The sequence below is a fragment of the Lycorma delicatula genome, chromosome 1 (genome assembly GCF_047948215.1).
Source record: "Lycorma delicatula isolate Av1 chromosome 1, ASM4794821v1, whole genome shotgun sequence".
Taxonomy (NCBI): Eukaryota; Metazoa; Arthropoda; class Insecta; order Hemiptera; family Fulgoridae; genus Lycorma; species Lycorma delicatula.
This window is the reverse complement of record NC_134455.1, coordinates 111,416,900-111,437,753: the sequence shown is the minus strand read 5'-3', so window position 1 is coordinate 111,437,753 and position 20,854 is coordinate 111,416,900. Positions and strand designations below refer to the sequence as shown.

Sequence of the window (20,854 nt, the reverse complement as noted above, 5' to 3'; positions counted from 1 at the left end):
TCACCCTTGACAACATACGGGTGTTGAAGAAGTAAAACATCGAGGCTCCGTTTTTCAACGACGTTACCTAACTCGACTTGGACCGCATAGGCACCCTGGGCATTGAGTTGACCGAACCTAACCATCAAGCGAGTTGAAGTAGACCTCAACCTCTCTTAAATAACTACCATACTCCCTACTATTGATGGAGTGCCTATGATTTCTGCGTAACCGCTTGCAGTTAACGCAGACCGGAGCCTCTTTCTTTTGCAGACAATCGTCACGCTTGTGGCCCTCCTCACCACAATGCGCGCAGACCGACGCATATTTACAGAATTTGGACCTATGGCTGAACCTACAACATTTAAAGCACCTCTGCACATCAAGAGGCAAGAGGGCTCTGACGCGGCAAGAGGCAAAATCGACGAAGAACCTACCCTCGGACAAAAACTTCTGGTGGAGACCAGCACCTAATTCGAAAACTCCGTGATACCGAGGGGCATCACGCTTTTCAGTCTTAAAGACTAACCTACACTGCTCTTTGAACGTGGCCGCATCCAAATCAGTATTCTGCTCTCGAATGAGAGACAGAACTTCCTCAACAGAGAGACCCCGCTCGATGTCATATATAATGACTCGGAGCTTTCTCAATCGCTTGGGGTCTACCTTGACCTCAAGCTTCTGCACCGCTGGAGAGTCCTTGATAACTTGGACCGTCTCCTTGTTATCCGCAACGACGACTAAACCCTTGCTGGTCTCCCTTATATCTCGAATCCTAAGCCGATTACGGTCGCCACGAAGGGCTTCTCGGAAATCGCGCTTCAATTCCTGACTCGTGGTCTTGGAGCCCTCCGCCTTGTTAACAAAAAGTACCTCCGGCTTCTTCACCGCTTTGCTGGCCTCTCGTTTGGTCTTCAGGACTTCAGCGTAGCGCCTGGGCTGCGCTGGGGCCTGAACAACCACCTTGGGAGCCTTAACCTCTTGGGGCTTGGAGGCCAAGGCCTCGAAACCCTCGCTTACCGCCACAAAAGCTTCCCTCAGCTTACCTAGCCGGGGGGAGAATTGTCTTCCTCGCACCCGAGCTAACTCCGCCGGGAAGAGAAAGAGAATCTACCAAGTAGTCCAGGTCCTCCTGGACTACCTTCAACAGCAGGGCAGAACTACCAGGTCTGCCCTTTGAATTCTTGAAAGCCTCTACTACAGGGGAGGACCGCACCTGGGTGGGTGCCCCTGTGTCCATCGCGTCGCTTACCTCGTCCTCTGAGGAGCTAGTCGACGGCACCGACGCTGGTTTCCTCTTCCACCTGGACTTCTTTACAACTTGGAACTCCAACATGGCCGAAGATTCCCTAACGTAATTGAATGCTGACGAAATTCTCACTGTCTCCTATAAACTGGTTTGGGCAAGCCCACGATGTGACGACTGCCCGCAGCGAGTACGGGCAGCTGGAGACCCTTACGTTCTCCTGTCGCGCTACGTACCTCTTCGCCGCTACTGGAACGATGATTGATGCACTAGACGTACAACAATGAACCACTGATTACGGCCCCCGCTCTGACAAGAGCGCAGAAGGACTAAAAGGCAGAGCCTTTTTTCTGTCACGGGGACTAACGACCAGCAGTCGTTGCCACCCTTTCGCCGCGTTGAGGCGAGTACGCGTCGTATAAATCCACGCCAATCACACCGCAGCAAAGCTACAGATGTCGAGTCTAATTTAAAATGCGCTGTTAGTGAATACAGACTTAGGATCAGCAAACCTCGATACTGTCGGAAGGTACACACACGACCGACAGCCAAAAAGACACTGATAATAAGGTATACCACAAGGATACTCTGAGACGCACAAGGGACCAGAGTATCTCACACAACAACATCTCGATTCCCCCCCGAGGGGAGAAGAACCCACCTCGTAGCGTGTCCGGTCGCTACACCACCCCCTCCGTTCCTAGCCAGCAGTGGCTTTAACGGAGGACTTCTTCTCGCCCTCAAACTGATTGTGCCACACAGCTTTCAGTCTAGGCCCCGCTGAGATGCCACCGATGCAGATGCCCCGAGGGACATCTACATCGGTAAAAGTTCACCCCGAGATAGATTTACGTGTTTATGCCTTCAGAATGAAGACAACGGACACCTGCAGCTACCACGTCGCCCTCAAGAACTAAGCTAGGAAACCCAACCGCGGAAAGAAGACCCCGCGCCTAGATCCTACTATAAAGAGCCACTTTCTGAATGTCTCAGATCCACACAACAACAGCGAGAAAAACGGAAAAATGTGGCAGCCAGATCTGCTGCTCTAACAGATCGTTAGAGCAAACGGAAATCAATCCAGATTTGTTGAGCCGTGTTATCACTGGTGATGAAGGTTGGTTTTTTCAATACGATATAGAGACAAAACGCCAAAGTTCGCTAAGGTGCTCAAAGGGATCACCCAGATCAAAAAAAAGTTCGCATGTCAAAGTCAAAAGTGAAATGCATGCTTGTGTGCTTCTTCGATTCCAAGGGAATTGTTCATAAAGAGTGGCTACCTCCTGGACAAACAGTTAACTAATATTTCTACAAAGAAATTTTAGAAAGACTTCGTAAACGAGTTCTTCGTGTCCGTGCCAACATTGCTGATAATTGGATTCTGCATCACGCTAAAGCGCCATCCCATACTGCTCTGTCAGTACAGCAATTTTTAACCTCAAAACAAATTTCAGTACTACCACAGCCATCTTATTCACCAGATATCGGTCCGTGCGACTTTTTTCTATTTCCAAGAGTCAAAATGGCGGTCAAGGGACACCATTTTCAAACAACACAAGATGTCCAAAAAGCTGTGACGAGAGACACAAACACGTGTTCACTTATTACAGCACAACTCACGACTGAGCAGTTGCATCAATGTGCCGCTTGGACTAGAAGTAGCTTATAGACCAAGGTCAAAGATGGTGTGCCATCTTTCTTCATTTTTCTTTGCAAGCTGCAGCGTTGCCACATCTTGCAAAGAAAAATCAGTCTCATTACTTTATTGTCGCACCTCGTATAAGAGAGATAAAGGACCAAAAGCATACTGTACCTTGCCTACTGTAGATCACATAGAAATATGTACAAATTTTACTTTTTAAAAAAGTATTAAAATTATTATTTTAATGTTAAAAAGTCCAAGCTCTGTTGTAGGAGCTTGGATTTTTTAATTTATACATACTGAATTTAAAAAAAAGAAAAACTAGCACATTTAAAAACTGAGTACTTTAAATATGAATAAAGCATCCATTAATAAAAATGTTTTTTAAGAAATTTCTACAGATATGAATAGTATGTCTGTACAAAAGTACAAAATAATGCTTATTACAATTCTTTATTAAAGTAATGAATTCACATGTAGAGCTTAAGGGTCGCTTTCATAGTACTTACAGTGATGTATTTGTAATTAAATTTTTATTTCAAAAGATGATTTACATACAGTGTATTATACTGTAATGCCACAGTTTTGATTTATAATTCTTTTCTTTAATTCCATTTTTGAATTTTAAAATGTATTAACTCAATTTAGGAGTTTATTTGCATAACTACTTTAATTATATAATTACTATGTATATGTAATTTTTTTTTGTAAACAATTATGAAAAACTTATTATTTAAGGGCACTGCAACTGCCTATATTACTCAATGCTAAGTTTTGCAAGTTTCTCAAGAACCAGAGGAAAGAGAGCACTAATTTAAAAAAAAAATAACTTCACACTTTCTTTGGTGACTGACATGAGATTTTCAAGATATATAAAAATAAGGTAATATATAAATATATAATATATAAAAAGGTATTTATAAAAGAAATTATGAAATTTTTTAAAAACCCGGGATCGATCAACTGCCCAAAGTATGCTGAAAATTTACTTCAAATTTGGTTGTTAACTTCAACAGGGTCTGAGAAAACTTGCATTAAATTTAAAAACCAGGACTTTTTGGAAATTCAGTAAAAAAAAAAATTGTGATATATTTTAACCTACTTCCCTTAACAGTAAAGATCTTCACTATATAACAGTTGATCTAGATCCTCCTGACCTTCATATAATTCTTTTAGTTTCCTTTTTGCTGAAATCCTGTTCTCTCTAACTTTCTTCTCAAAATCTGATGCTTTCCTTTCTGCATCTGCATTTTTTAAAAATTCTTCATAGCTGCTACCATGTTCTTTCCTGACTTCACTCCCCCTTCCTCCATTAGCTTTTTCTTGTTCTTGCAGCAACATAGACACCAAGCTGTAAAGTATCAATTTGAACAAATTGCTTTGGCAGCTGAATCTGAATGATATTATTTAACGATTCATTTGGATTTTGCATTCTTCCTTTCTGGGAATTTTCCAGTAAAATAGGATCTGACAGGTCCTGAAAAATGGGATTTATCTATCGCATTAAAATTTTAGGTAAGATGGAATGTGAGTGGTTATATTTCTTTCCAGTCAATTTATTCTTATGAATTTTATAACATGTGTCACTAGTAGCGGAACAAATATGATGAAATTGTTCTTCATTCGAGGAAGATACATGGTAGAATTCAGCCCATATTGCACATTACATTGAATCAACACTGTGTATTTCTTCAGATAGCTGATCCACAATATGTTTGCAATTTCTGTGAGTTTGTTTTTACCAGACGAAGTGGCTTTCCATTTGAGAATAACTGTTCATCCTATGATTTTAAATTTCTCAGACATGTACCTGTTCTTTTCTGGATGTGATCAATGCATGAAAACTTCTTTATTTCTACATCTTATCCATATAGCTTGCTTTCACTAACAGCAAGGAATTCTTTAATCCCCATCTCCCAAATATTCTCTATAACATGTATTATAAAAAGCTTGAAACCTTTCAAATAACTATTTTGCCAAACAACACTTTCAAATCATCATATAGTGGTGTGTACTACCTTTTCTGCCATGAGCTGTCAAGGGCGGCACTCAGATCTCTGCTGTTGGGATATATTCTCAACCTCTTCAATTGTACTTTTTATTGTCAGTTTACAAATTGTCTCCATAGCAACTGAAAGAATATTCTCATGCTTTTTATATTCAGATGGTGGAACTGGAAGATTCATTATTCCACATAAAATTATGGCTACAGATAACCCTTTTCTGTAGTACACAACCCAAATCATCTTATATTTATACTGTAGAAAGTTATACAATCGTATATAGTAATCTTACATTTATATCATAGAAAGTTTTTCTCCATTGTCATACTGCTTTACAATCTTATGGCTATTATAAAAATGTTTACTATTTTTACAAAATAATCTAAAATCTGTAGGAAGGCTTTCAACCACTTGTTTCTCTAATTTTAAGTTTTGTAAACAATACTTACAAACTGCCACATCTATTATTGCTTTTTGCAGCAATCCAAAATTAACTATTTCATACTGATTTTCATAATTTTTATTCTAATAAAACTCTAAATTAGATGAAAGTTTTATTTTTGATGCAGATTTTTTTCACTGCTTTATCAGCTACACTATACATAACCTCACTTTTATTTTGTTTGCCTTCATTCACTCTTTTTTTTAAATCTTCTGATCCCAATTCTGTTTTTATTGCCTATTTTTATAAATAAAAAATAAATCACTAACACACAACAAAATATGCAAACATAAATACCACTAGAACTTTTAGTCTGACAAAGAATGCACAAAAATAACTAATAAACAAATCATATTGAGTATTCAATTCAGATGTCATTACTATCAACAGTACTATTGAAAATTGATTAGACAATTTAAAAATCCATAAAATGATATCAAATCCATGAAATTTGTTCAAATAAATCATTAATTACAGGATTCCAAAGTTTTCATTCCAACAGGAGAAATAAGACAGAATCATTTATGACACTGAGAAATGTTTTATATTATTTTCATAAGAGATATACTATATAATACCATGAACTGTATATGAATACACTCCTGAAATCATGTCGTTATATATGTAAAAAAATTATCGGTTATAGTCCCCTTAAAGTTAAGCTGTTGTCTTTTATATTACTAATAATGATCAATAAATGATGAAAAAGTAATCAAAATTTATAAGATCAATTTTATTTTTTATTTTTATCATTTAGGGGCATGACACATCAGCAGCAGCAATCTCATCAGCAATCTTTATATTGGGACATAATCCAAACATTCAGGTAATTTACCTTCATTTTTTTACTTTATTACGTAACTCTGTCAGGAGATTGATATATAATGTTTAACAGTTTCTAGACCATATTCTTTTAGATTGTTTCAAGTTATAATTTTTTTTTTCCACATTATGATCATCTGACTAATTAAGTGCATATCAAAACTAAGAAGCCGATATTTGAAGGTTTATACATAATTTACTAGTTGATCCAAAAAATATAGTGATGCCAAGATTAAAATTCATTATTTTTATTGTTGTGAGTTCCAATTTATTTGAAGAAAGTCTAAAGAAATTGCAGAAAAATTACACTTAAAAAATAATCACTGTATGACTCTTTTTCTGATTATACAAATTCTATATCCCATAACTTCATTCAGAAATTATATTAAAAGTTATAATTTAAAAGATATACCTGTTGTTTAACTAATACTAAATGTTTTTTGGTTGGTTTCCATTTGCTAGCCAATGGCTACTGCAACGTAAATATTTACTCACTTTATATCTTTTTATGTACTGAAACACATACTTTAATAAAATTTACAGTATATTTATAATTCTATAATTTCAGTTAATATCAGGATGAAAAAATGATTGTGACCAAGCAAGAATTATTATTAAACTGCTAAGAATCTGTTAGACATTTGTTATAAAAGGTACACTCCAGTTAAGGAAGTGACGAATTCAGTATATATTTTATATTATTATAGCTGTTTTATTTAATCGTACAAAACGTATAATTCTGGCTAACAAAGACAGTATTTTGGATTGTTATAATTCTTTTACTGAAATTTAAAAAAAACATGTATACAAATAATTTAAGCCTGTTCTGTTTCATTTTTTTACATCAATAATGTATAATCTAATTTTCAGAAAAACATAAATTATGAAAACAAATATATCATGTATATGTAATTTCCAAACTCTACAACTTTGCCAAAAGTCTGTAAAATATGTACTTTTCTCCCTCATATTAGGAAGTTTAATCATTATTTTCTTGATAGTTTTCCTTTAAAAGAGCTGTATTTCAATTTCCAGTTTATATATGAAAATATTTTTTTTTTTAATATGTTCAAATCAATAATTGTTAAACAGTATTATTATTTTGAAAACAGTGTAGTTTTATAAGTTGTAAATATGTATGATAAAAATATACTACAGTTTAAATGTAAACAAATGATCAGACAAAATAAATTAATGCAAATACATAGAAATAGTGAGACAAGGTTTTGGCAAAATGCTTGTCTAACAATTATCATAATTTTTGGGCATTAACCTAAATCATAGAACACATATTTTGCAATGCTATAATTCTACCCTATATGCTGTTACATGATACGAAGGTACATTGAAACAAGCCATTTAAGAAATATTGAGAATTTTGAAATAAGTGCTGCACAAATATGTGGAGTTTAGAATGAATGAAAAGACAGTTATGTGCTATGGAAGAAATGTTAGATGAAGTAAATATGTAGGTCACATTATGAGGGGAGGAAAGTATTCATTCTGAGGTTCGTATTACAATGGAAGATTAGATGGTTAAGAAGTGTGGACATAAGAAAAATGTCTTGCTTGTGGAATTTAAGAAATTGTTAGAAGTATTTCAGATTGCTATTTAAAGCTGCTGTCTATAAAGAAATCGTTTATGATGATTTACAAACTCTGAAAGAGGTGGAAATAAATGAAGATAAAATAAAAACTCATTAGTATAGCAAAGTTTAAATTGTGAAAATTAAATAGTAAATTCAAGCCAAACTAAACTAAGTGAGTATGAAATAAAAAATTATCAATTTGTTGTTTATTTCTGTAACTACATTTATCTTGAAAAAATGTTTCCTACTCTACATGTTTAATTAATAACACTGTAGTGTAAACAACTTATTATTGTTAAAAATTTCTTGCAATAGCAATGATAGTATGAGAAATTGAGCAGAAATTAAAAAAATGAAGTAAAATAATCATAATTTAAAAAAAAATGTAGTAGGGAAAATCATACTTGAATTTTAGAAATTGATAGCATTTAAGAACCTTATTCTTGCCGTCTAATTCTTTCTCTTCATACCATTCAACAGGTCTGAACTTCTTCCACATAACTTTCACTTTTTTATTTTTTCAATTTTTAACATATATGATCAAAAAAAAGTATGGGTATCAGTCAAAAAGTTACCACTACTTGTTGCATCTACTTGTTACTGTTTTCAGCTTACTTCAATTCAAGAATACCAAAATTTGCATTACAAATATCTGTTTGTGTGCATATACATGCATTCCTCTATGTATGTATGTGTTTGTGTATGCACACATGTATGTTGGTTTCAGGTTTAGATTAGAGAAAAATTTAATTGTGGTAGTGTTAGCATATAAAAATATTAGTAATTAAAAAAAAAAAAAATTGATTTAACTCTCATAATTAAAAATTTTATTTTTATTAATTTTCAGACTTTCCTAAAGGCTGTTACAGCCAGTTGATTTCTGCATTTTTTATTTTTATTTTCCTCTAAATGAAATGTTATCTGGATAGAACAATTTTCTACTGCTATTAGATAGTAATATATATTTAAAAAATATGAGTACTAGTTATTGACTCATTGTTTAACCTCTTCACTTGAAATTTAAAAAAAAATATTTTTTTATATAAGTAAATGAGTTAAAATTAGGGCAAGAATAGTTTTAAAAATTTACCAGAAAATTATAAATAATCAATGTCCTTATACTTAAAATGGGAATTTTGTTAATGTTTTAACCTATTTTTCACTTTATTAAATCTATAGACTTAAATTTATTTTTATAATCTCCAAGGTGAGTTTGTTGTAAAGGTGTAAATAGCTTTCAATCTTTATCTGGTAGTTAAAATATCTTTAACATTTTTTAAAAGTTATTTTTGTTAAAAATCCTCAAATTCTGGCATCTGAATTATTTTTAAAAGAATTTTAATGGATTAACTGTTTAACAGGATACAGAACTGAATTAAGTTCTGCTAATTTTATCCAATTTTTAAAATAAAGCACTTTACAATATTTATTTTTATTAAAAAAATTTTATAAAAAATTGAGATAAAGAAATTATATTTTCTAAAACATAAAAGGTAGGATGCATGGATAATTTTGTTATTCATTTATTTATTTTTTTTTTTTTGCATTTATTTTAGTTTTTTATTAATATAAGTAATTTGTACTTAATTGTTTATTACATTTTTGTTATTTTCAACTTTGTTGCTAGAAGAACAATTAAATTTCAAACTGTATAAAAATAAAAAATTCAGCAGTGTTCTTGGCAGCAATTTGTGTACTGTTTCATAAAAATAAAATCTAGCATAGATATATTCACTGAGAGCTAACAAATCGAGTTTTTATGCATAAAAACTTACACTTACAAATAATTATTGCCAAACATATTTACACTAATAGAAATGCGGCCAGCCAAAGATTGGCTGCATAGTGAATATCAATAAATCACTAATATCTTAGAAAGCCACTTAGATTAGTGCTGCTTATACTTTAGATGCTGTAATGCAACACAGTTATTAGAATGATTGAGGCAGCTAGTGTAAAACAGCTAACTAATGTCAGTACTAAACTGTGAAAATAATAACAAAGATTGCACGTACTTTCAATATATGTACTGTATCAGTGAAGCATCAATATTTTTAATTGATTCTGTCAGTAATTGCAACAACTCATAATATATTGCTTCTACATAAATAGTAACTTGCAATAGCAAGTTATATAGCCTTTCAATATTTCATAAAAATATTGAAAACTCAAGAAAAACTCAAAGGAAGAATAACTTGGAGTTACGTCTACCATTCAGTGTAGCCAATATAATCTTTTTAATTTTCATTTATTTATAAAAATAATTTATTACCATTCTTCCGTGAATGCATTAGGACTGTTTAAAATATTTATGTATAAATTAATGATTTTTTTAACAAAAGTTCTTTTGTACAACATTAAATTTATTTTAGGAACTTCTTTTCAAAGAACTGGATGAAGTATTTGGTGATTCTGACAGAGGAGTAACAATGGAAGATTTGAATCAGCTCAGTTATTTGGACAGAGTTATAAAAGAGGTATTAAGGCTATTTCCCAGTGTACCAGCTTTAATGAGGAAGATACAATCAGATATCCAACTTGGTAAGTTTTGAATTATTTTCTTTTTTTTAGTGTATGTTATTTTTTTTAATGCTCTCTTGTATTTCATTCTCTTTTATGATATTCTCGATATCAACAAATATTTATTCAGATATACATTGCTTTTAATGCCTATTCTAATTTAGGATCTTGTGAGATATAAAAGGTTTTTTGCAATGACATCTACTAGATAATATTTATAATATTACCCATATTTGTTCATGAACAGTCATTAATTAACAGTTTAACTGTTTTAAACTACATTAATTAACAATTTTTAATTGTATTACTTCATGAGTTTTCTACATAAGAATTTTATTTTTTAATTTCATGCTAAATAATATTATAATACTCAAACAAAAAGCATCTAATTGAGTGAATCAGAAGACAAACCATGATGTTGAGCCATAATGAACAAATTATCAGAAAACATAATTATGTGAGCCAGGGTGGCCATCACATTACTGTAGAAGGATTTAAGAAAAACAGTTAAAAAATTATTATATAACTAGAATTATGGTCTTGGATCCGGGGTTAAGCAATAAAGTGAATCTCTTAAAACCCGAACATTCTGGTATGCCTAAAATTCCATAACTTGCTAATGATTCATTAGTTTTTTCTACACATCAATAGTTCTCTCTGTATATGCTGAAAATTGTTTTAATACTTTTTACATTTTTATTAATATTGTATGATAAATAAATAATAAATGTTATTTTACTTTCATATTCTAATGTTACAGGACATGAAGAAAACATTATTCCACCAACAACAAATGTAACTATACTCCCTTATGTACTTCATCGGAATCCTAAATACTACCCTGATCCAGAAAAGTTTAATCCGGATAGATTCCTTCCAGAAGAAATTCAAAAGAGACATCCATTTGCATACATTCCATTCAGCGCTGGTCCTAGGAACTGTATTGGTAATTTTTTGAGATGATATATTCAAGATGTATTCTTTCTAGAGTGATTTATGTAATGTTACCACTGCTCTCTGAGCTCATTCTACAAAAAAAAGTTCAAAACAATGAAAAATATTCATATAACTTGAATCCAGAAATGCTCCGTTAGCGAGTTACTGGTAGTAAAAGATTTCGCCCTGAGTCCTGGGCAAAGAGTGAAATAAAACATACTGAAATTCTAGGAACAAAATTAAGGAGTGAACTAAGTTATTTCTTATGATTTTTGATGACAAATTGAATGAAACAGGTTCCAGATTCATATCCAGTAGTTTTCATATTTGTCGTCAAGCAGAAAAACATGTTGTCTAAAAACACATTTTTTTTAAGTTTGTAATACAAAAACATTTTTAAATGACTAATAAATGCAAAAAAATTATTACATTTACTTGTAGAGAATTTAATTCTAAGCAAATTGATCTAAAACAGCCCCATAAAAACAAATACAAGTTTAAGAGATTAGATTTTATTAATAATTAAAACCAAGAGATTGCAAATACAAAGCAAGTTTTCTTTCCTACAAAGAGCAATGATAAAAATAAAAAAAAAAGCTTAATGTTACTTTTATTAAAATAAAAAGTATTATTTTTTTTTTTTTTTTTTTTTTTTTTTTTTTTTTTTTTTTTTAGGTTTTTAGGGGCATCGACTGCTTTGGTCATTAGCCCCATCAAACTTCAAAAAAAAAAATAAAAAAAAAGGTTCAATGATTCTTATGAATCAAAAATTTACATTCTTCTATAACTTTGAATCCAGAATATTACTTCCTAGGCTTTCCTTTCGGCCATCATTTCTTGCACCGTTTCTCCATTCTTCTAACGGCCTCAACCTCAGAGGTTGAGGCCGTTAGACAGCGTATCTGAGGCCTCAGACATGGCATCGTCTTCCTCTCTTTCCGATGCCAGTGACGTTCTGCGGCTGACGTCAGGAGACAAAAACATCGTTGGTGCAGTTAGCATCGTTGCTAAGGAATCTAAACTAGCAAGTGATGCACTCTCCGCGGCTGATGAGCTGCACTCTATCTCTACTGCAGTACTGGGTCCAGGTGAAATAGATCCTCTCACCGAAGCTGATCTTTGCGCTTTTGGAGGCTCTATTGGTACAGGTTTTATTTCATCTGCGTCTGGTGCTTTTTCTATAATAACTTGCACCTCCATTTCCGTAGATTCAGATTTTCTTGTCACAATTTCTTTAAGCTTGTGACTAGACGACGGAGTGATCCGTTTCAATTTTGCTAGATAAGTCAAGATTTTTTATTCTTACTTCAGTTGGTGGCTTAATAATCGCAGGTTTACCTGGTGTTTTAAACTGCGCTGGTGCGTCTCTCATGTCAACGACGTCAGACGGAGAGTGAGCCTTCTCATGTTTAGTTTGTTCCATCCGATGAGTCGACTCAATCTTTGAATCAATGATTCTTTCAATCATCGTGGCAAGACTTGGAGCCATCGTGTTAAGCAACTGCTCAACGTTAATTTTAGATGTGGAAGGGGCAGCCGCTGCTTCTGCGTAAGAAGTCGATGGTCGTGGTGTACGCTGATTAACAATTTTCTTCGCCTCAGGATAACTGACCTTCTGAAGCGTTTTAACTTCCTGAATGGCTGTTTCTAATTTATATGTAGGGCAGTTTCTTGAACGACAATTGTGATGCCCTTTACAGTTAACGCAGGTTGGAGGGTCTTTACATGGGTCCCCCTCATGTGTTTTCTCTCCACATATACATATTTCCTGCGCTTCACATCTAGCTGCTGTGTGTCCGAATCGTTGACACTTAAAACATCTCATCGGCTGCGGAATGAATGCTCCTACATCAACCCGATGGATGCCAGCTCGCACCTTTTCAGGAAGTTTCGGCCTATTAAATGTTAGAACTTCACCGTTTCTTCGCATGGTTAGTCTGCGACACTGAATCACTCCCTGACTGGACATTTCTTGTACAATTTCTTCTTCTGTACAATTTAGAAGATCGCGACAAACAACAACTCCTCTGGATGAGTTAAGTGTGCTATGCGGTTGGACAGAAACCGCAAATTCACCGATCTTCTTCAACGCCTGGACTTTCTGGCTTTGCACGTCGTTGATAGTTTCGACGTGCAATCCATTAAAAGTCTTTCGGATTTCTTTAACGGGACCACCAGCACAATTTGTAATCTCTCTAGCGATTAAAAATGGACTAACTTTTTGGAAGTTTCCATTCCCCTTTGTAATAATTAAAAATCTTGGCTTAGGTACGCTATAGCCAAATAAACTTTTCTTTAAGTCTTTACTGATTCTATCAGCATCTTTCTTTATCTTATCAGATTCCTTACTTTTTTCCTCTTCGCTTGTGGCGAATCGGAGGTTTCTAAACGAGGGTGTTTACGTGCACCCTCTGCCACGTTAGTTTGTTCAAGAATATTCATGAACATATATCCCTTCTGTAGCAAGGCTAGCCGCCGGGGTACACCCCCACTCCAGGGCTACTAACCTTGGAAGTCCGATCCGGTACTCCGGTGGAACCTGCATATGTCCTGGCAGAGAGCGGATGCGCAGTCTCTGCACTGACTCCAGGCTCCTACTCACCGAAGCTTTCAGAGCTCCCATGCACCGACATACATGGGCACCATTGCTACATGCTTTCCATCGCAGGGGGCATGTGGACAACGGAAGGGTCTCCGTTACACCTGCAATAACACTGACCCTGGTCTCCACATCGCCAGCTCTAAATATAGTATGTGTCCACTTCCTAATCAATAAATTGTTCATATTCTGCAGGTAGCCGAAAAATCCAATCCGTCTGTTGACCTGAAGATGAAGACAGGTCAATAAAGTAACACATCCGAGAAATTTACTCGGAGCCCCGTTAGCCAGCTATATGTATTGTACATAAGTACAGCTGTTGCCTCCCTGGACGTGGAACGTAGATGTTGTGTTCCGGACGTGGGGATTACCTACCTCAGGGCATTATTATTATTATTTTTTATTTTTTATTTTTTTTTTATCTGAACTTTTACGGGCATCGACTGCTAAGGTCATTAGCCTTCGTCACAGTCTTTAAATTTGTATCACCATCTGGATCGTCATATGTAAGGGTGAAAAGGGCCGTTACATTTTATTTAAAAGCACAAACTACACAAAACATTAAGACACAAAAGACAAGTACAACACACAACACTTACGGGGTGTAAAGGGCCCCGATATTAAAATTTGACATAAGCTTCTTAAAAGACCATGAAATTAAAAAAATTCAACTTATCAATACCATATCTTTCTTTCTTTCTTCTACGAGTCTCGTTTATAGTTTGTTTAAGCACCCTCGGGGCGACCAGAACCGCCGTTGAGCAGTATATCCGTCGCGCCAGGGTGCCGTGGCAGTTGAATCCTTCTTATAAACAGGCTACAGGCATGCACCGCCCACACCCATAGCCTCGCGCCCTCAATCCACCCTTGAGGGTGCAGCATGAGTCTCCCATGCCATCATCGGACACACCCGGACTCACTGCTTTTGAATGCAGGTGAGCCAAAATGGCCTAGGCAAGAGGGCTACCTCCCGTTACTACACGTGCCACGCTTCGAGACTTCCACATTTAAATGAAACTACCTCTTAGAGATTCTTTAACACAGCTTTAAATTTTTCACTTTTACAGACTTCTAAGAAGTCCACTGGCGTGTAAAAATGCAATTATATTTTCTTCATTTCCATTATCCAGATCATCAGTAATATTATTTCTAAGACGGAACCTCTTTCTGAGGTCCTCATATATGGTACACTTTTAATTACTGCTACTATAATTACAGTTTTGAAGTTTTGTGTAAAATAGGGTAAAGTTATTGATGCCTAGAATTTTAATGGTTGAAACAAGTATGTAATGTAATAAATAATTTGTATTTATGACATACATATTTATATTACACTGCCATTATTTAGTCGCATGAGCAGTTGTCATATTTTTATTTATCTACACTGTAAAATTATGTCATTCTTATCTTCTCCATATCACCAACTCTAATTTATTATGTTAATGTGTTATAAAATTTAGTAATGTTGTACAGATCTTCAGTATCTTGTATTTCATTATTAAGTTTGGAAATTAATACCATACAGTACAGAACAAGAGGTCCTGTATATGTTTTATACTTCCACAATGAAAGTTCAGCCTAAAATGCATAAAGTTTATTTAAGAATATGTGTAAAACCTACATGTTGAAAATAAATGTGCTTCACAACAAAGAGTTCTCATTAACATAACATCGCCTTTGAAGTACTCATACTGGGTCCTCAGAACATGTGCTGTAATAAATATGCTAATAATTGAGGTGAAAAATATGATCCAAAAAGAGAAATGCATTAATTACTTTGATATTATCACCTTTGAGAACAATGATTCTGAAAGCGAAGCATCACATGCAACTAGCATGTGATGCTATATTAATTTTGAAATCATCATTAATCATTTTTTTCAACTAATACAAAGACTGATGTATACCAAACTCTAAAACACCTGTGTTAATGAATGGCTATAACCACATAGGCTTTGTAATCCTGAAAGTGTGATCACACTTTCACTACTTCAATCTGTGATCACAGATATATAATAGAATCATTGGATGTCAAAATCATGTGAAGCATGGAAAGCAATGAAATTCGTTAATCATGGATTTAATTTTTAATTAAATCCATGAAATTAAATTGATTAAATCAATTGAAATTAAATTGAAATTAAATTGAAATTAAATTAATTAAATCCATTTTTAATTAATTTAAAAGTTTTATTCAATCATTGTGATTATTAATGTTTAATAAAATTTAAATAGATTTTGAATAAGAACTTGTAAATTATCAAATGTGAACAACCTGATATACAGCAGCATTGTTCTTGTTGTGTTAAATGGATAAATTATTATTTTTTTAAATATATTTTCTGTATTTCTAAATACATATTCAGATCTTATATGATTTATATTGTCTTAAGTTGTTTTTAAAACTTGAAATTTCAGGTCAGAAATTTGCAAAGATAGAAATTAAAGTTGTTCTTTCATCTATATTGAGAAAAATGAGAGTGCAATCTATTACAAAATTAAATGAAGTAAAACCAGAGCCAGGAGTTATATTAAAATCTGCAGCACCATACATAGTACAATTAATTCCTAGAAAATAATAATAGTTTACATATTTTGATTTTTGTTATGATTTATTTATTGAAATCACTGAATATGATTTAATTACACCTTTCTTGCCATGGAGCAAAATAAAGATCTTAACCTTATGGAAAATGTTTTGTCTTAACTTTTCTCATATAATTTTTAGTTGGTTGTCTTAATTCTAAAACACTGTACCAGGTTTTGAAGTCATTGAAAGTATAGCAAAGTACAAATTAATGTACCTAAAAAAATTTTGTGATCATAACTAAATGAATGTATACTGAATATTTATAGCTTTCCTAGAAACATAAATACCTAGAAAATTAATAAATACGAGGACTATTCTTTAAGTAATGTCCAATTGGCTGCAGTATGTAAATTTTGTGTGGCTGTAAAAAGGCGGTTGTGCTCTGGCTCCTGGCATGCCTTGCACAAATACAGGTGCCATTTGCAGTTGTAGCATCATTGTTTATGATTTATATTGTGTAGCTGAAATGTTTCAAATGATTGAGCACCCCGCCTATTGTGAAATACAATCTGTGATTAGATTTTTGACTGCAAGGAACATTTCAGCAGTGGATATTCATCGCCAAATATTTGAGGTTTACGGGACTAATTCAATGAGTGACAGCAAAATGAGTAAGGCTGTTCAAGGACAGGCGGGACAATGTTCATGATGAATTGTGATCAGGCCGACTTTCTGTAATCACAGATGATTTGGTGTGCGAATTTGATGCAGAAATTTGTGAAGATAGGTGATTCACTTTGTTACAGATATTCCTACAAGTTTCAAGGTCAGTGCTATACAAAATCATTTATAAAATCCTTCAGTTCAAAAAACTGTACTCACAATGGGTTCCTAGGCTGCTTTCTGAAGAAGACCAAACAAGGAGAGTGGCTAGTGTTTTAATATTTTTGACATTATACAGTGAGGAAGGAGATGAACTTTAGACCGTATTGCCACAGGGGACAAGACATGGGTTTCTCACTTTACTCCAGCGTCAAAGTACCAGTCAATGGAATGATGACACACAACATATCCAGTCAAAGTGAAAGCCAAACAGACAATTTCAACATGCAAGATTATAGCAACTGTATTTTGGGATAGACTGGTGTCCTGTTAAATTTTACTCCCAAAGGGACAAAAATAAACTCAGTTGTGTGATGCAAGACCTTGACAAAGCTTTGGTGTGCCATACAGAATAAGTGACGTGGCCTACTGTCATCTGGGTTTTGTTGCTACATGAAAATGCACAACCTCACCCTGAATCAATAGAGTCAATTAGATATTTTGGATGGGAGCAAATGGATCACCATTTACAGCATGGACCTTGCGTTGAGTGATTAACACCTGTTCTGCTACCTTAAGAAGTTTCTTGGTGGTCAGTGGTTTGACACCAATGAAGAGGTGAAAAAAACAGCTGAGGACAGATTGGGTTGTCTTTACAGGTGGCTGATTTTTATGACATGGGCATAATGAATTTAGTAAAACACTATGATAAATGTTTAAACAAACAAGGCAACTACGAAGAAGAGTAACATTAAGTGTAAAAAGTGAAATAAAATAAAGTTTTCGACAATATTTTTAATAGTTTTGTTTGTATTAAAAAACAAACCTATTTAAAAGGCTTCATACCTTCATACATTTCTAAAATATTGGAAATACAAAAGTTATATTTATATTATTCATGTATTTATAATGTCAGAAGATAACAACAAAGAAATTAAACAGCTTTTTAAGGTTTTTAGAACTTCATGAATGCACCTCTCCTAAATCAAAACTGTTTCATTGTAATTTTTAAAAATTTTGACCTGATTTCAGTTACTAAACATTTACTGCAAATATTCACATTGTTATTAGAGTTAATATTAATGGTTTTTAAATTTTGAGATTAAAATAAACTCATTTGTTAGTTATCATTATTAGTCTCATATTAAAATATGGAATTAATAATATTTTATTTTAAATCTTTTTTTTAAAATCAAGTTCAGGGTAGTGTAAGTGAAATCATGGAATTGTAATTTTGGGAAAAAAAAATCATAATTAATACTACCAAAAGCTTGCTACGAGTGAATAAAAAAAACCCTCGCAGTTTTGGACCTTTTATTAAGAAGATACTGTATTCGCGCACATGCATGCACTTGTGTCTGTGTGTGTATGTATGTATATTGTATTTTACACATTGAAGTCTTGTGATTGTTTTTTGGAATGTCAGTAAGGAAATAGGCCTTTAATTCTCCACAGCATACTGGGCTCACCTTTTATGGATTGCTTTAATCTTTGCCATTTTAAGACAATTAAGTAACTATCCTATCTAACAGATTCAAAGCATTTGTAAAAAAAAATGTAGCTTTTCTGTAATGAAGAAATACATTTTACTCCCTCATACAATTTATTCTAATAGGTAAAACCAACCTCTTTATAAAAGTACAACAGAAAAAAAGAAAATAGTGTTATCAACTTTTAATCATAACCTCTAAAAAACCCTTTCAAATTGATTCAATTTTTATAGATTTTATTATCACTAATAAATTAATAAAACAGTTATTAAGAACCACTTATGGTATATGAAATCTTATCATACACTAATGAAATGCTTCTGGATCAAAAGAATCGTACTCCATCTTTATCCAATTTTTACAATCAGAATTCATTTCTTGCCTGTGTAAATTAATATATTCAAATTAATTGATTATGATTATGTTGATACTCATAGTACATTTTTTTTAATAATATTTTTATTATAGTGTTAAAATATGGCAACCCTTAAATAACTTTAAACTGTTGAAAGCAAAAACATTAAATTTAGCAAATTAAACTAAAATGATCTATTTTTTCTACATAAGACCACTATATCCCTAGAACTCAGACGATCCCATGAGGGGCAACTTACAAATTTTAAATATAAAACTTAAGACTGTTACAGACCATTTAAAGGACATTACAAAACAAATATTTTGACAAAAATCATCGGCCAATAATAACTTTAACCAAAATGAGAGCCATTCAAAGTTTTTTCACAACTAGTTAGTGGTTTATAGTGCCTTTTAAATAACTGCTCAATAGTGGAACACCAAAAAATATATGAGCAAATGTTCCTATCTCAGAACAATCAATTTTTTGGTATGAGATCACTACTTGGAGTGTACTGAAGTCCAATTTTGAAACTAGCTATGAAAAATATTAAGGCCATCATTATGATTAAAGTTATTGTAGCCCAATTTTTTGTCAGTTTTTTTTTTTTTTTTTTAATGTCCTTTAAAATAAAGTACTGCAATCCTATTCTTTTAATTTAAAATTCTTAGTTATCCCGTGGGGATCTTGGAAGTGTGGTGGTCTCATATTGTAAAATAAATAATTTGAATACAGGAAGAATGATTAATTTTATTTTTTTAGTGTTTCACTGTTGAGTAGATATTTAAAAGGTATTACAGACCACTTTTGAAACTGTGAAAAATATTAAAATATCCCCATTTTGATTAGGGTTGTCTAGTCAAAATCTTTTTATGTGTGATTTTTTTTTCATCGACCTTAAAAATGGTGTTACATTCCCTACCCTTTATATTTAAAATTATTGGTTGCCTTTGTTGAGACTCCCGCAGTGCTTGGGGTTGGTAGACACATATCTGAAAACTAAACAGTTTTGAGGAAGGAGCACTTAGTAAATTTCATTTTTCTGTTTAACTAGTTGAATGTTATTTAAGGATTGCCAAGCTTTATGGACACTGTACACTTATATTAATAAATAATTGAATTTATGGTAAAATGATCCAATTAGCTTATGCCAATGATACTCAAGAAGAAAAAACCTTTACCGGGTAGAGCCTTTCTCATATTGTTCTAAAGATTCTTAAAATAACAAACAAAAGCTGTGTGCATTTTTATGATAGTAGTAGCATAAACAACCATTTTCACTCATTTTGATTGTTTATTTGTTGTATGTGCTTTTGTATTATCATTGCTCGAGACAAAAATAACATAAAAAATTTACATCTAGTATCTCAGACAACATTACCAAAAACTTACTTAAAACTAATAAACATAATGTATAATCGATAAAAATAGAGATAAAAAAATAAATAAAAATAAAATAGAAAATAAAAACATCACAACTGACGGTATACCCCTATGCAACAAACGAAATTAATCCTTTATCAATTGTGCTCGCATAGTCACCCATAATATGCCATATTGCGATAGGCACATTAAACCTGCTACGTAAGCCCGTGTAACGCAAATAATACACAAGAATATAGTGAACAGTTAAATGGCAGTTACACCGAGGAAAATAGGAATATCATCCAACAATATAAGATGTCCGTGTGTCAGTCTGGTATGACCTATCCGCAGACGTCAACGAAATACTTGCTCTACTGGACGAAAACCAAGTATGTACGTTGTACATCACTTGTTATCTACCCTCGTATTTTACTTATTCTGTCAGTGTATTTGTATTAGTTTTATAAATTTGGAAAATCCGAGAATACGAGTAGGAAAGGCAGGTTGAGTACTT

General features: G+C 33.2%; 1 protein-coding gene across 1 annotated transcript in view; it reads left to right on the top strand.

Annotated features, from left to right (window-relative positions):
- Positions 1-16,447, top strand: part of LOC142321213 (cytochrome P450 4C1-like) — a 63,212-nt gene extending 46,765 nt beyond the window's left edge. Inside the window, exons 10-13 of the mRNA XM_075359212.1 lie at positions 6,070-6,138; positions 10,096-10,264; positions 11,004-11,189; positions 16,197-16,447. Coding sequence (XP_075215327.1) covers positions 6,070-6,138; positions 10,096-10,264; positions 11,004-11,189; positions 16,197-16,357 — 585 coding nt within the window. The 3' untranslated portion in view covers positions 16,358-16,447. The remainder of the gene's footprint in view (positions 1-6,069; positions 6,139-10,095; positions 10,265-11,003; positions 11,190-16,196) is intronic.
- Positions 16,448-20,854: the final 4,407 nt, after the last annotated feature.